At 46.4% G+C, this 14241-nt stretch overlaps 1 protein-coding gene across 5 annotated transcripts in view; it reads left to right on the top strand.

Moving 5' to 3' along the window:
• LOC105477657 (SLIT-ROBO Rho GTPase activating protein 3) overlaps positions 1-14241 on the top strand; it is a 268022-nt gene that overhangs the window by 178119 nt on the left and 75662 nt on the right. For all 5 annotated transcript variants that reach the window (XM_011734249.2, XM_011734248.2, XM_011734247.2 and 2 more), the window contains exon 5: positions 9926-10111. In XM_011734249.2, coding sequence (XP_011732551.1) covers positions 9926-10111 — 186 coding nt within the window. The remainder of the gene's footprint in view (positions 1-9925; positions 10112-14241) is intronic.

Below are 14241 nucleotides of genomic sequence, written 5' to 3'. Positions count from 1 at the left end.
CCCTCCCTGGAACATGGGGTTGCTGCCAGTTCATTTGTCTGGATTATTCTGGGGAGAGTGATTGGCATAGAGTATAGCCCAGTGCCTAGCAAACCTAAGTCCTGAGTCATTGTGTCTTTTATGAAAAAATGAGGCATAAATATTTTTCCTACATAGTTCGGAATCTTTCTTCTCCATTCCCCATCTCCACTGGGCCAGCCAGAGCCCTAAGAATGTTTTGCTGGAAAACGTGAAACCACCTCCTCCTTCATTTCCCATCCTCCAGGCCTGCTGTCTGTGATGATGGCTGCATACTTGAACTGGACGACTTTCCTTTTTTAAAAAATTGTTTAATATTTAAATTTAGAAGTAGAAGATACATACTCTTGTTTAAAAAATAAATAAGATAGTAATTAAACAATAAAAGAAGGTACACAGGAAGAAGCATGTCTCCTGACTCTTCCTGCATCTCCATATAACCTCAGTTACTAGGTTACTAGTGTCTAGTTTAGCCATGTCTTCTTCCAGAGATCCTTTATCCATCAATCAGCACACACATTTGGGCATATCCCACACATTCCTGTTTTATGCAAGTGGTGGCAACTGTACTTATTATTCTGCATCTTGCTTTGCTTTTGTAGGTATATTTTGGAGATTGTTTCATCTCATGAATAACTAGAGCCTCCAATCACGTACAGTGCTTATTGAAGGCCAGGGGCTGGTCTAAATGCTTTGCATGTACTGGTCCATTTCATCCTCATCATAACCCTTTGAGGTAGGTGGCATTATGACCTCTTCCGTTCTGCTTAGGACCAGTTCCATCCCTGGATGACACTGCACGCATCCAAAAAATTAGCGAGGCATGTTAGCGGGTACCTATAGTCCCAGCTACCTGGGAGGCTGAGGTGGGAGGATTACCTGAGCCTGGGAGGTGAAGGCTGCAGTGAGCTGTGATTGCACTACTGCACTCCAGTCTGGGGGACAGAGTGAGACCCCATCTTAAAAAAATTAAAATTTCAAGTTAAAAAATAAACTACGAACCGGCATTTATTGTGGAAGGAAATGATACTTCACATTAGCAGATGAAACACAGTTTGGTATAAATAGAAGCGTTCTGTTAGTTAAGTGAAAATCAAGCAGTGTTGTGCATTCAAGCTTGTGCCTGCCGGAGTGGCAGGTGAGAAGCTCTGAAGATGTGTGGGCACCGACTGGTTTTTCCTCCTGATGTAATCAGAAGGATTCTCAGAGAGCTGAAAGGGGTTAATAAAAGTAAATAGTGCCAGAAGGTACACAGAGAGAAGTGTATCTCCTGACTCTTCCTCCATCCCCATATCACCTCGGTTGCTATGTTACTAGTGTCCAGTTTGGCAGTGTTTCCTTCCCAAGACACCGAAAGTTACCTTGCTATCACAAGTGGAAACACTGACCCAGTGCCAGATAGTGGGGCTCTGGCATTCGGTTTACGCTGTCTGTGGAATGAAGGTGTGGAGTTTGAGGAATACTGAGGCTCCTGCCAGGCTTTGATCTTCATGCCACTGTGCCCTGGAAGGGAGACCAGGGTCCTGGCTCAGACTCAGGGCAAGGCAGCTCTTCGGGGCTGTCACAGCCTGCCAGCCAGGGTGTGTGCACAGTGTCATCCAGGGATGGAACTGGTCCTAAGCAGAACGGAAGAGGTTTCCCTCTAGGTAACCTTCCTCTCTCTTTCTGCTGTCCTGCCCAGACACCCGTTCACTAAGAATACATGTATTGATCATCAGCATATCCAGACCATGAGATGTGGCTGAACACCATGATGGGTGTCTTAGTGGGGATACGACAGTGTGAGGGAACTTGGAAGAGGGGGTGATGGAATCTCCTGAGCATCAGGAAGGCGCCAGAGAAGAGATGGTATCTGATCAACAGTCGACAGTTCCTGGGTGCAGAGAGGGGCAGAAGGAGCAGCAGTTAGAGTGGTGAGAAGCAGCACCTGGGATGTGGGAGGGAGCCTCCGCCCAGTCAGCACTGCTCCTGAGTCACTGCACTGAGCCTGGCCGGTTGGGATCAGGACTGATATGGGTAGTTGGGAAGGCTCAAAGGGAAAGAAGTCTGCCTTTTAGGATTCATTTAGTGGCAAGGGACTGGAATCCAGTGCAAACTGGCTTAGATAAAAATGACACTCTATTGAATCACATGAACATGTCGCACAAGTCTAGCTGGATCCAGGGGCTCACACACTGATTTGTCTGTCTCACCAATACAGCATGTACTCTGTGAGACCAGAGACCCCATCTGTCTTCTATACTGTATTTTGACTGTAGTGCATTTGGTATAGTACCTGACACATAAATAAATATTTAATAATTGAAGGTGTAGCTGTTCTCCCCACCAATATACTCACTAGATCAAAGGCAGTAGAACTATGCCTCCCCCATTTTACCCCTTTCCCTCCTTCCCTCTCTTCCTACCTTCCTTCCCCACTCTTTCCAATCCATCCATCCATCCATCTATCTATCCATCCATCCATCCATCCATCCATCCATCCATCCATCCTCCATCCATCATCCATCATCCATCCATCCATCCATCCATCCATCCATCCATCCATCCATCCATCCATTTATCCACCTTTGGGAATCAGTCTCCCATTTCTGGTTTGTTTTCCTCTACATGGACTTCGTGATCTGGCAGGCTTCTCCCATGTGGTGACAAAGGTGGTCCCTAGTACTACAAATTCTCCTCCCATTAGCCTCTCCCCATCCTCCAGTGGAAAGAGAACACTCCCTTCCCAGTGTTTCCAGCAAAGCCCCAGGGTAGCATCTAATGGCCTAGCTGAGCTTCCTATTGTCAGATGAACATAAGTTTATGGATTGGCCAGGCCAGGGTCTCATGGCCACCCCAGGATTGCAGGGTGATGTCAGCTTCCCATGAACCACATGTACTGAGAATAGTGGAGGGGAATTTGGGGGATTTCCTCAAAATAAAATTAGGGGAGCTGTTCCCAAAGAAGGAAGACTGGATGAATCTGGGCAGAGAAAAACAACAGATGTCCACTGAGGGGGAGTCCCTGGGGGAGGATGAGGAAGTGGTTCCATTGGCTGGTGCTGAGACATACCTGGTGTTCCTCCAGCTATCAGCTGCTCCTCAGTCCTGTTTGCCTCCTGCTCCCCTGGGCTAATGCTCACTCTGCTCCCTTTGCCTGGGACACTCCACCCCCACCCCAAGCCCTGCTCACCCATCTAACAGCTACTCTTCCTGCAGTGTTCAGTTTAGATGTCACTTCCTCCAGGAAACCTTCCTATAGTGCCTAGGACTCCCTTCATCATTGCACTTATCACACCATGTGATCATCACTTGTACAATTGCCTGTATCTCTACTACAGTGTGGATCCTATGAGGGTGGCGACCTGCATGTCTTACACACTGTAGTTTTGCCTAGCATAGTACCTGGCACATAATGAACTGCTCAATAAATATTTAGTGATTGACAGTACAGCTATCTCCATACTTCCAATTATGCTCAGCAGAACAAAGGCAATAGAACTGTACCTCCCTTATTTTACCCTCCCTCCCTGCCTTCTTCTCTTCCTTTCTCCCTTTCATCCACTCTCCCTTCTATCTACCCATCCCTGCATTTATTCACCCACCCACCCATCTGTTCATCTGTCCATCCATCCATCTACCCATCCATTCAGCCATATTCATTGATCCATTGATCTTTTGATCTGTTGATCCAGCCAGTCCAGCCAGAGTCATTCATTCATGCAAATATATATTGATACTTGCTGGGTAACAGGCTCTGCTCTGGTACAGAGAATACTATCATGAACAAGATCCTGGCCTCAGGACTTTGCTTCTCTTTTCCTTCAAAGAGGTCTTGGTCATGCACTAGCCTAGGGTTTCACCCATACACAAATGCTGGAAGCAGAGAGCCACTGTGCCCAGGGACAGCCCTGTCTGCAGGGTGGAAGAAGCACACAGGGACTGCAACATTGAGAAGCTGTTTTCTAACAACTGATCCTTATCCTGCCCCAGGTGTCCCTTTATGGATGCTGTTAACTTCCAGATTCTGTTTGCCTTCTTTTGCATCTAAATGAGGGGCTGAAAGATGGTGCAGATAAAACTTTGCTGTTTTCAGAATCTGAGGATCAGGGAAGAGGCAAAAGGCAATGTGTGCAAAGCAAAAAGCAGTGTGATTACCAGAAGAGGCAATGCTTAGCGGGCAGCAGACCCGGCCTGCGGTCCCAGCTCTGCCTGGCTTTTTGTGTGACTTTGGACAGCACTCTTGCTCTTTTCTTTTCTTTTCTTTGTTTTCTTTTTGAGATAGAGTCTCGCTGTGTCGCTCAGGCTGGGGTGCAGTGGCACAATCTCGGTTCACTGTAACCTCTGCCTCCTGGGTTCAAACGATTCTCCTGCCTCAGCCTCCTGAGTAGCTAGGAGTACAGGCGCCCACCACCACGCCCAGCTAATTTTTGTATTTTTTTAGTAGAGACGGGGTTTCACTATGTTGGCCAGGCTGGTCCCAAACTCCTGACCTTGTGGTCCACCCGTCTTGGCCTCCCAAAGTGCTGGGATTACAGGCGTGAGCCACCACACTCAGCTCACTCTTGCTATTTCTGAGCCTCCATTTCCTTAAGTGAGGGGCTAGGACACCAAGAGTTATGGAGGACCTTTTGGCCCTTACATTCTGAGAACACATGCAACTGAACTGGGTCCAAGAATAGTGATCTTAAGTGACACGTCCCTACGAGGTCCTTCCCTAGACTCCCTGAATAGGGTCTGGAGGGCTGGAAAGTGAACCCATTAGCTGGCATCAGGCGGATGGGTACCTCTGAGGGGCCCTTCAGACATCCCCAGTTCGGTGATTTGGCCTCAGCTGAGCTCCTGCATCTGCCTCTGCCCCTTCCCAGCCCCAGGCACACTGCTGCTGGCAGTTGGTCACTTGACAATTTGCAGTTGACAGAGCACTTTCCCCATCTACCCCCTTCTGATCTTCACCAGGTGGGCACGGAAAGGACACGCCTCTCCACAGCCACCCAGCAAGTAGTGGGAAGGCCGAGTCTCAAAACCAAGTCTCCCTAATTCCAGTGGGCTGGAGGAGCCTTTCACCCCTGTTTTACAGTTGAGAAAGGGGTACAGGGGAAGCAAAACAAGCGTGTGTTCAGTAGGCCCAGGCTGTGGGGTCAGCCACCTTGGCTTTGAACCCTGACTCCACTTACCAGCTTTTCACCTAGAGAAACTTACTGACCTATTCTGGGCCATGGTTTTCTCATCTATAAAGCAGGGATCATAGGATGCCTATCTCATAGGGGTTTTGTGAGAAATAAATGAGTTAATATAGGTAAAGTGCATAAAGCAAGGCCTGGCATGTAATAAGTGCTCAATAGATGCTAGCTGCTATCATTGTTGTTACTGTCATCACACTGCCTCCCAGGTTTGGGGAAAGGACTCATTGAAATGCTCCTTCACTAGAAGGGCTCCTAGAAAGAGGTGTGCAAACTTTGAAGTAATAGATAAGGTTAAATATTATTTAATGCATCCTGGACTGGCAATATTGAGCCAACTGTTCTCATCTATTGAGCTAAGGACCATTCATGCTGAAGCCCATGTATCAGGTAATTAAATAAAAACATCTAGAGGATTCTGGGTACAAATAGAATCCTTTCAGAGAAACCTCCAGGTGAACTCTTTGGTGGCAGCTGTCTGTCATAAGTGACCCTGGGCAGTGGAGTTCACTGTTATTCTTGGAATCAGGAATCAAGTAGATCACGGGAGTTTGGCCCCAGGGTATTTGGGTTATCTTCTCCAAGCATGGGATTTTTGGAATGAAGTTTAGAGGCTATCCTGGGAAGTTTGGCCTGTCAGAGCGCAGGAAGAGTACTCCGTGGCTCAAGAAGAGTAGAAAATGATGTAAAGGGAGAGAAAATAAAAAAAGAAAACTAGGCAAAGGATATGTGCGAATTGAGAACACCCAGCTGGGCTGCTGACCTTGAGTGAGTGGATGGATGCATGGTGATTGGACAGGAAGATCTAGCTGTAAATAGAAAGGCTGTCTTTTCCCCTGAACTACCCAGCGCAGATGACAGATTCGTGGCGAGGCAGGCAGACTCAGAAGCCAAAATAGAAAAAGGAGATGTAGCAGGAATCGTTGAACGCAGACAGGGATGGGATCCAGACATGAAAAACACCAGCAATATGGTGGTGAGGCAAAGAAACCAGGGTTGTCTGTGGATGTGGAGGGACATGTCGAAGGGGGAAGGTGGGGTCCTGGAGACAGCTGCGACATGTGTTCCTACCCTTTAGCCACACCTGTTTTGTATTATTTTATTTCTTCTTTGCATTCCATCCATTTTTGCTCATTTGTAATCTCCCTAAAACTCCTAGAAACCCCCTTCCTGCTGATTTCATCCTCTCCGTATGCCAGTTCCACCAAGACCATATCCAAATGACTCAATGGACTCATTTATTTTATTTTTATTTTAAGTTCCAGGATACATGTGCAGGACACGCAGGTTTGTTACACAGGTAAACGTGTGCCATGGTGGTTTGCTGCACCTATCGGCCCATCACCTACATGCATTAGCTATTTATCCTGATGCTCTTCCTGCTGCCACCACCTCTGACAGGCCCCAGTGTCCTTTAAACCAAGGCATGAAGATCATCAAAATAGGCACCTGCTTTGATTATCTGCAAGTCTGCAGTCACCCCTTTTGGCCACTAGATGTCGAGAACGCATCAATATGGCACATTTTCTGGTCCGTTGAGTTATTTGGATGTGATCTTGGTGGAACTGGCATACAGAGAGGATGAAATCAGCAAGAAGGGGGTTTTTAGGAGTCTTAGAGAGATTGCAAATGAACAAAAATGGATGCAATGCAGAGAAGCAATCTTTCCACCAAGACCCACGAAGAAAAGTTGACTGCATTTTAAATCTTGGTATTGTTTTACAAGTTTGGGAGATTTTTAGGATAAAGGAAGAAAGGAGAAACATGGCTTAAAATATATATATATATATATATATATATATATATATATTTTACATTAGTTAATGTTCTCCAGAGCTTGTAAGCATTTCCAAGTGAGCATGTTTAAGGTTCTTAAACCCTGAGCCCAAATCAGGGATGATAATGATGATGATGATGGTGGTGGTAGCACCTGATAGATACCTCCATGGCTCTTACTATGTGGAAGGTATTGTTCTCAGCACTTGACAGAAACTGACTCATTTAGTGCTCACAAGCAGCCTAGGAAGTAAGTGCTATTATTATCCGTGTTTTACATATGAGGAAGCAGAGGTCAGAGAGGTTGTGTGACTTGTCCAAAGCCACACAGCTGGCGAGTGGGAGCATCAGGATTCAACCCAGACATTTGTCCATATTCCTACCTTCTATGATCTGCAGTAGATGTTGCCACATTGACTCCTGGGCTGTGGCAAAGAGAACTTTCTGAGCAATGAATCAGTGCTGTGATTTAATGATAAAAGTCACAGAGGCTGGGTACAGTGGCTCACACCTGTAATCCTAGCACTTTGGGAGGCCGAGGCGGGTGGATCACCTGAGATCAGGAGCTCAAGACCAGCCTGACAAACATGGTGAAACCTCATCTCTGCTAAAATATAAAAATTAGCCAGGTGTGGTGGCGGGCACCTGTAATCTCAGCTACTTGAGAGACTGAGGCAGGAGAATCACTTGAACCCAGAAGGTGGAGGTTGCAGTGAGCCGAGATCGTGCCACTGTACTCCAACCTGGGCAACAAGAGTGAAACTCTGTCTTTAAAAAAAGGCACAGAATTCCTCATTCTAATAAACTCACTTCACAGCACTTCAAATGACAAGGAATAAGATTTTAGGGTTGGCCAGGAATTCATTCTGAGTTCTCCGACTTACAGGGACTTACAGGGCTTGGTTAGATAGGAGCACATTTCATTCCCAGGGGGAAGCCTTTATTCTATTAGCTGTTATAGTAATCCAAACCACAGGAGAGAATGAACAAGGCCCAGGAGCCATGGATTTCAGAAGTTTCTTAGCATAGAAAGATGATCATACACTTGGCATTGCAAAAGAAAAGTACATTTCTAGTTGGGGACCAGCAAAAATGCTATTGGTATGGAGCAGCCCAGTCAGCGTTCAAGCTACTAAAAGTATTGATGCCTGCTCAGAAAGTGGTAATGAATTAAAGAAATTCATTAAGGGCTGGGTGTGGTGGTTCACACCTGTAATACCAGCACTTTGGGAGGCTGAGGCGGGAGGATCACGTGAGCCCAGGAGTTCGAGATGAGCTTGGACAACATGGCAAAACTCCATCTCTATTTATAAAAAAATGATACAGACAATCTAGGATGATCTGGTAGAAAAAGTAGTGGATTAAAAGTGAGAGTCCAGATGTCCAGTATGGTTAAATATGTGTTTACCATATGACCCTTCATCCCACCCCTGGGTATTTACCTAAGAAAAATGAAAATACATGTCCACACAAAGAAATGTACCTAAGCATTCATAGCAGCTTTATCCAAAATAGCTAAAACCTGTAAACACCTCGAGTAGCTATGGACATATGACTAAGTAAACAGATTGTGGCATAACCATGCAATGGAATACTTAGCCATAAAAAAGAAGTTCTGATATGTACAGCATCATCAGTGAATCTCAGAAAAATTATGCTGAGTAAAAAGAGGGCTGACCCAAAGGACTTTATATTGTATGATTCCATGGAACTGGATTCTGGAACACACGACAGAAGGCAAACCTATGATTGGGGCTGGAGTGGGGTCAGGTATTGGCTGCAAAGGGGCATGAGGGATCTTTCTGGTGTAGCAGAAGTTCTATATTTTGCTTGTGATCCTGGATACATGGATGTAAAGTTTGGTGTCTCTGTACTGATACTTGGTGATACTTGGCACTTCTGAGCCTCAGTTTCCCTGTTTGTCAAACTGAAAGGTTGTTGGGTTAGATGATGTCTAGAATTTCTTCTGGCTCAGAAATTTCCCCTGTAATAACAATATTCATTTTCTATTATGGAAGTAGAGTAGCAAAGTGCAATTTGCTTTATAGGAATTGTTTCCTTTTTTTTTTTTTTTTTTTTTGAGACGGAGTCTCGCTCTGTCACCCAGGCTGGAGTGTAGTGGCACGATCTCGGCTCATTGCAAGCTCCGCCTCCCTGGTTCGCGCCATTCTCCTGCCTCAGCCTCCCGAATAGCCAGGACTACAGGCGCCCGCCACCATGCCTGGCTAATTTTTTGTATTTTGTTTAGTAGAGACGGAGTTTCACCATGTTAGCCAGGATGGTCTTGATCTCCTGACTTCGTGATCCTCCCGCCTCAGCCTCCCAAAGTGCTGGGATTACAGGAGGAATTGTTTTTATAGGCAAGGATGAATTTATTCCAGAGAGCATAGAATATCTATTGGGTTACTTAATGTTACTCATTTTGGGTACAGAGCCATTTGCAGCCCATTGTACTTCAGGAAACAGCTGAGAAAATGATTTGTGTGTAAGAAGGATGTTCCCCATTCAATTCCCGTGGGTATGTGAGGAGGGGCTATCCCTGCGGCACTGGGAGGAGAGGGAGGGATGCCACAGTCACTGCTGGCAGGGCTAGAGAGGATAGCTGAGCAAGGGCTGGGCTTGCCTTGTCACTTCTGACAGTGCCCAGATGCTTGGAGCTATGGTTACCCTTTTAAATTTCCTCCTTATTTATTTATTTATTTATTTATTTATTTATTTATTTATTATTTTAAAATTTCTTCTTTACTAGCCCATGCCTGGCTCTTAGTTAGGGTTTAATGATGTTGTTGATGATATCCAGTCCTCAGAGAGTCTGTGCAAAAGTAAAGGAAAGCAGGTGCCCAGAGCGTGTTGTGGGACCAGGGCAGCGGCCAACTAGAGCGTAGAACTTGGTATGGAGCCAGGAGCAACAGGGAAGGCCATGGTGGGTCATAGCTGGGTGCTGATTTCCCCTACTTGTGCGCCCCCAGGTCATGAAAACCTACCACATGTACCATGCAGAGAGCATCAGTGCAGAAAGCAAGCTGAAGGAGGCTGAGAAGCAGGAGGAGAAGCAGTTCAATAAGTCAGGAGACCTCAGCATGAACCTGCTCCGGCACGAGGACCGGCCCCAGCGCCGCAGCTCTGTGAAGAAGATTGAGAAGATGAAGGAGAAGGCGAGTGGGGGCCCTGGGCTGGGAGCAACTGGGGACAGGGCACAAAGGGGAGGGCCGTGCTCTTGGCGGACAGCCTTAGACTTCCCCTTTTTCCCCATATCCCAGTGGGGTGGTGGTGGGTACGGGGGATGGGACAATGTAGCCAGTATCTCATCTTTTGGAGATTGGTGTTCTAGTGGAAGCAGGGCTGGACGTGCCCCTGCTAGCACTGGTTAGGCCTGGCTTAATGCTAAAGTCAGCAGGCAGACGAGGTGCTCAACTCACAAGTAAGCTGAACTGTGATGAGATTCACACCCAGCAAGCACCTTCTCAGATGACCTGGAATCACCAGGCATTAGTGGGAGCAGGGGCTTGTTCCAAAGGCCAATTTAATGGCCAAGGGTAAGGGCTGGGGGTGAGGTGGGAACTGATTACTGAATGTGTCTCAACAAGAGGGACCAGCGCCTGGAAACCTGGCGAAGGGCTCATTCCAAAATTTCCATTGCCAACTCAAAGATGAGAGAGTTAAAATCCTTGTGTATTGATTCTGGAAAAGTCCTTTAGTAGGGTGTGGTGGAAGGAATTCTAGCTTCGGAGTCAGATGGGCTGGGTTTTGAAAATGCCACTTTTATAACACCTCTCTGAGCTGCAGTTTTGAAATCTGACAGGAGTGGCAAATTCGTCTCATCTCTCATGTCAATTCTGATCAATTGCCCAGAGCGCTGGACTGAGAATCGTGAAACCCTATCCAGATTTAGTTAAAAACAGTGCTGTAGGTCTGGCCACGGTGGCTCATGCCTGTAATATCAGCACTTTGGGAGTCCAAGGCGGGAGTATTGTTTGAGCCCAGGAGTTCGAGACCAGCCTGGGTAAAATGGCAAAACTCCATCTCTATGGGGGAAAAAAAAAAAGGCAAAGAATTTGAATAGATGTTGCTCTTAAAAAAACATGTACGAGTGGCCAACAAGTACATGAAAATACTGTCTGGGCCAGGCATGGTGCTTCACTCCTCTAATCCTAACACTTTGGGAGGCCGAGGTGGGCAGATTGTTTGAGCTCAGGAGTTCGAGACCAGGTTGGGCAATATGGCAGAACCCCATCGCTACAAAAAATAGACAAATTAGGCAGGTGTGGTGTCATGTGCCTGTAGTCCCAGCTACTTGGGAGGCTGAGGTAGGAGGATTACCTGAGGAGGTCGAGGTGGCAGTGAGCCATGATCACATCACTGCACTCCAGCCTGGGCAACAGAGTGAGACCTTGTCTCAAAAAAAAAAAAAAAAAAAAGATTATCTCTATCATTAGTGATTAAGGAAATGCAAATCAAACTCAATGAAGTATCACTTCACACCCACAAGGATAGCTAGACTTAAAAAGGCAGACTAGGACCGGGCGTGGTGGCTCATGCCTGTAGTCCCAGCACTCTGGGAGGCCAAGGCGGGCGGATCACAAGGTCAGGAGATTGAGACCATCCTGGCTAACAAGGTGAAACCCCGTCTCTACCAAAAATATAAAAAATTACCCAGGCATGGTGGTGGGTGCCTGTAGTCCCAGCTACTCAGGAGGCTGAGGCAGGAGAATGGCGTGAACTCAGAAGGCAGAGCTTGCAGTGAGCCAAGATTGCGCCACTGCACTCCAGCCTGGGTGATAGAACAAGACTCTGTCAAAAAAAGAAAAAAAAAAAAGGCAGACTATAGGAAGTATTGGTAACAATGTGGAGAAATTGGAATCTTCACACACTACTAGAGGGAATGTACAATGATTCTATCACTTTGGAAAGCAATCTAAATGTTAAACATAGACTAAGTTACAATGTGACTCAACAATTTTATTCCTAGGTATCCACCCAAGAAAAATAAAAACATATGTCCATTCAAAGACTTGTACATGAATAGCAGTATTATTCATAATAGCCAAAAGATGGAAATGACTCAGATGTTCATCTGCTGATGAATGGTTGAATAAAATGAAATGTGGTATATCCATGTGATAGAATATTATTCAGCCATGAAAAGGAATGAAGTGCTGACACACACTGCAACATGGATGAACTTTGAAAACAGTGTGCTAAATGAAAGAAGTCGGTCACGAAAGGCCACATATTGTACAATTACATTTATGAAATGTCCAGCATAGACAAATCAATAGAAATAGAAAATAGATGATTGGTTTCCAGGGGCTAAGGAAGAGGAAAATGGGGAGTAACTGTGAATAGGTGCAGGGTTTCTTTCTGGGATGATGAAAATATTCTGAAGTTAGATAATGATAATGGTTGTCTGACTCTGTGAATATAGTAAAAATAAATAAAAATAAAATAAAATAACCAAGCAGGGAATGATAGGACTACAACACAGGGAGAAACAGAGAGGTAGAGTGAGTGCTGACTGGAAGTCCGGAGGCTGATTTTTAGTTCAGAGTTTTATTTTTAGTTCGATTAGCTACTTGGCTCTTGGGCAAGCCACTTCTCTCCAGTTCTTATTTCCTCACCTATAAAATAGATGAGTTTAATGAAAATACCTTTAACATCCTTCCTAGGTATAACATTTTATGAGTCTATGAAGGGCTAAACATGGTCTCAGGGTCACGGTCATAGTGGGCCACTGGAAATAGGCCAAGAATATCAAAACTCTCTGTGGGGGTTGGGTGCGTGGCTGGTGTAGGATGTAACTGCCACGACCCTGGAGAAAAGTTAGAGATCTCTGAAGAGAATTAAAAGGTTGAGAACTCACTGTGGAATAGGAAGGTGTAAGAATGTCTAGGCGAAGGAGGAAAACCATTTATTTACAGAGACCTGACTTTTACGCAGCAATGGGACTCATCAGTCTGCAAGGAGCAGGGGACAGCTCTGCAGCCCGCTTACTCTTTCCTGCTCCATTCCCAGGCTGGCCCAGAGAGGAGCAGCTCCCTGGGAGGCATTTGGGTCCCAGCTGAGATGGGCTGCTCTGGCTACCTCACCCCGCCTCTCCCCACCACTCCCATCCAGTCATCCTCCTCCCTCCTGTCCTCCAGTCACTGAAAATGACTGAATACCTACCCTGTGCAGGGACAGTTCTGGGTGCTCCAGACCTAGCAATGAACAAGGTAGATCAAGTCCCTAACCCCACTTATTTTCTAATGGGAGGTCACTGACAATCAACAAATAAATGAAAGGGTAGGGAAAAAAAACAAAAAACAACAATTTCAGGTGGTGGAAGTGCTTATAAAGAAAAGAGTCGGGCAGGGGTGGGCAGAGGGAGTGGGAGAGGTAGATGAGCTTGTTATTGAAGGCCAATCTGGCCTCAAAACCTTAGGCCAAGGCTGAGGGAACCATGAGTCTGAGGGCCTTGAGATAGGAATGAACTTGCCATCTTAAAGGATGAATCAAGGAGGCTGAGCAAGTGAGGGGGAGCATGGGGGAAGGTGGAGCTTGAGAAGTGGATGGGACCAGGCCATGGAGGGCTTCTCAGGCGCAAGCAACAGTTTGGTTCGTCACTGGAGGTTGCTGGGTAGGGGTCTTATTTATTGATTGATTGATTGAGACGGAGTCTCCTTCTGTCACTTAGACCTGGAGTGCAGCGGTGCAATCTCCACATACTGCAACCTCTGCCTCCTGGGTTCAAGTGATTCTCCTACCCCAGCCTCCCAAGTAGCTGGGACTACAGCTACGGGCCACCACACCCAGCTAATTTTTGTATTTTTAGTAGAGATAGGGTTTTGCCCTGTTGGCCAGGCTGGTCTTGATCTCCTAACCTCAGGTGATATGCCTGCCTTGGCCTCCCAAAGTGTTGGGATTACAGGCCAATGCTCCCGGTCAGGGATCTGATTTACACCCTACCCTAGCAAGGACAGTCGGAGGCTGCTGCTTATCTAGTGTCCTCATCGGCCATGCAGGTGCAATGTAAAGGGGCTGCCTGAGTCCAGGTCCAACCCTTACTCATCTAGCAGTTGGAGGTCTTCCATAGGTGTGTCTGTGCAGGGCTTGGGTGGCAGGAAGTTACTATAAAGAAAAAAAAATCACTGGGCCGGGCATTATGGCTCACGCCTGTAATCCCAACACTTGGGAAGCTGAGGTGAGAGGATGGCTTGAGGCCGGGAGTTCCAGACCAGCCTGGGCAACGTAGTGAGACCCCACTCTCTCCAAAAAACTTTAAAAACAAAAACTAGGCAGGTGTGAT

Source organism: Macaca nemestrina, chromosome 2 (genome assembly GCF_043159975.1).
Source record: "Macaca nemestrina isolate mMacNem1 chromosome 2, mMacNem.hap1, whole genome shotgun sequence".
Lineage (NCBI taxonomy): Eukaryota > Metazoa > Chordata > Mammalia > Primates > Cercopithecidae > Macaca > Macaca nemestrina.
The sequence above is the reverse complement of the archived record's forward strand: the minus strand, read 5'-3'. Positions and strand labels throughout refer to the sequence as shown.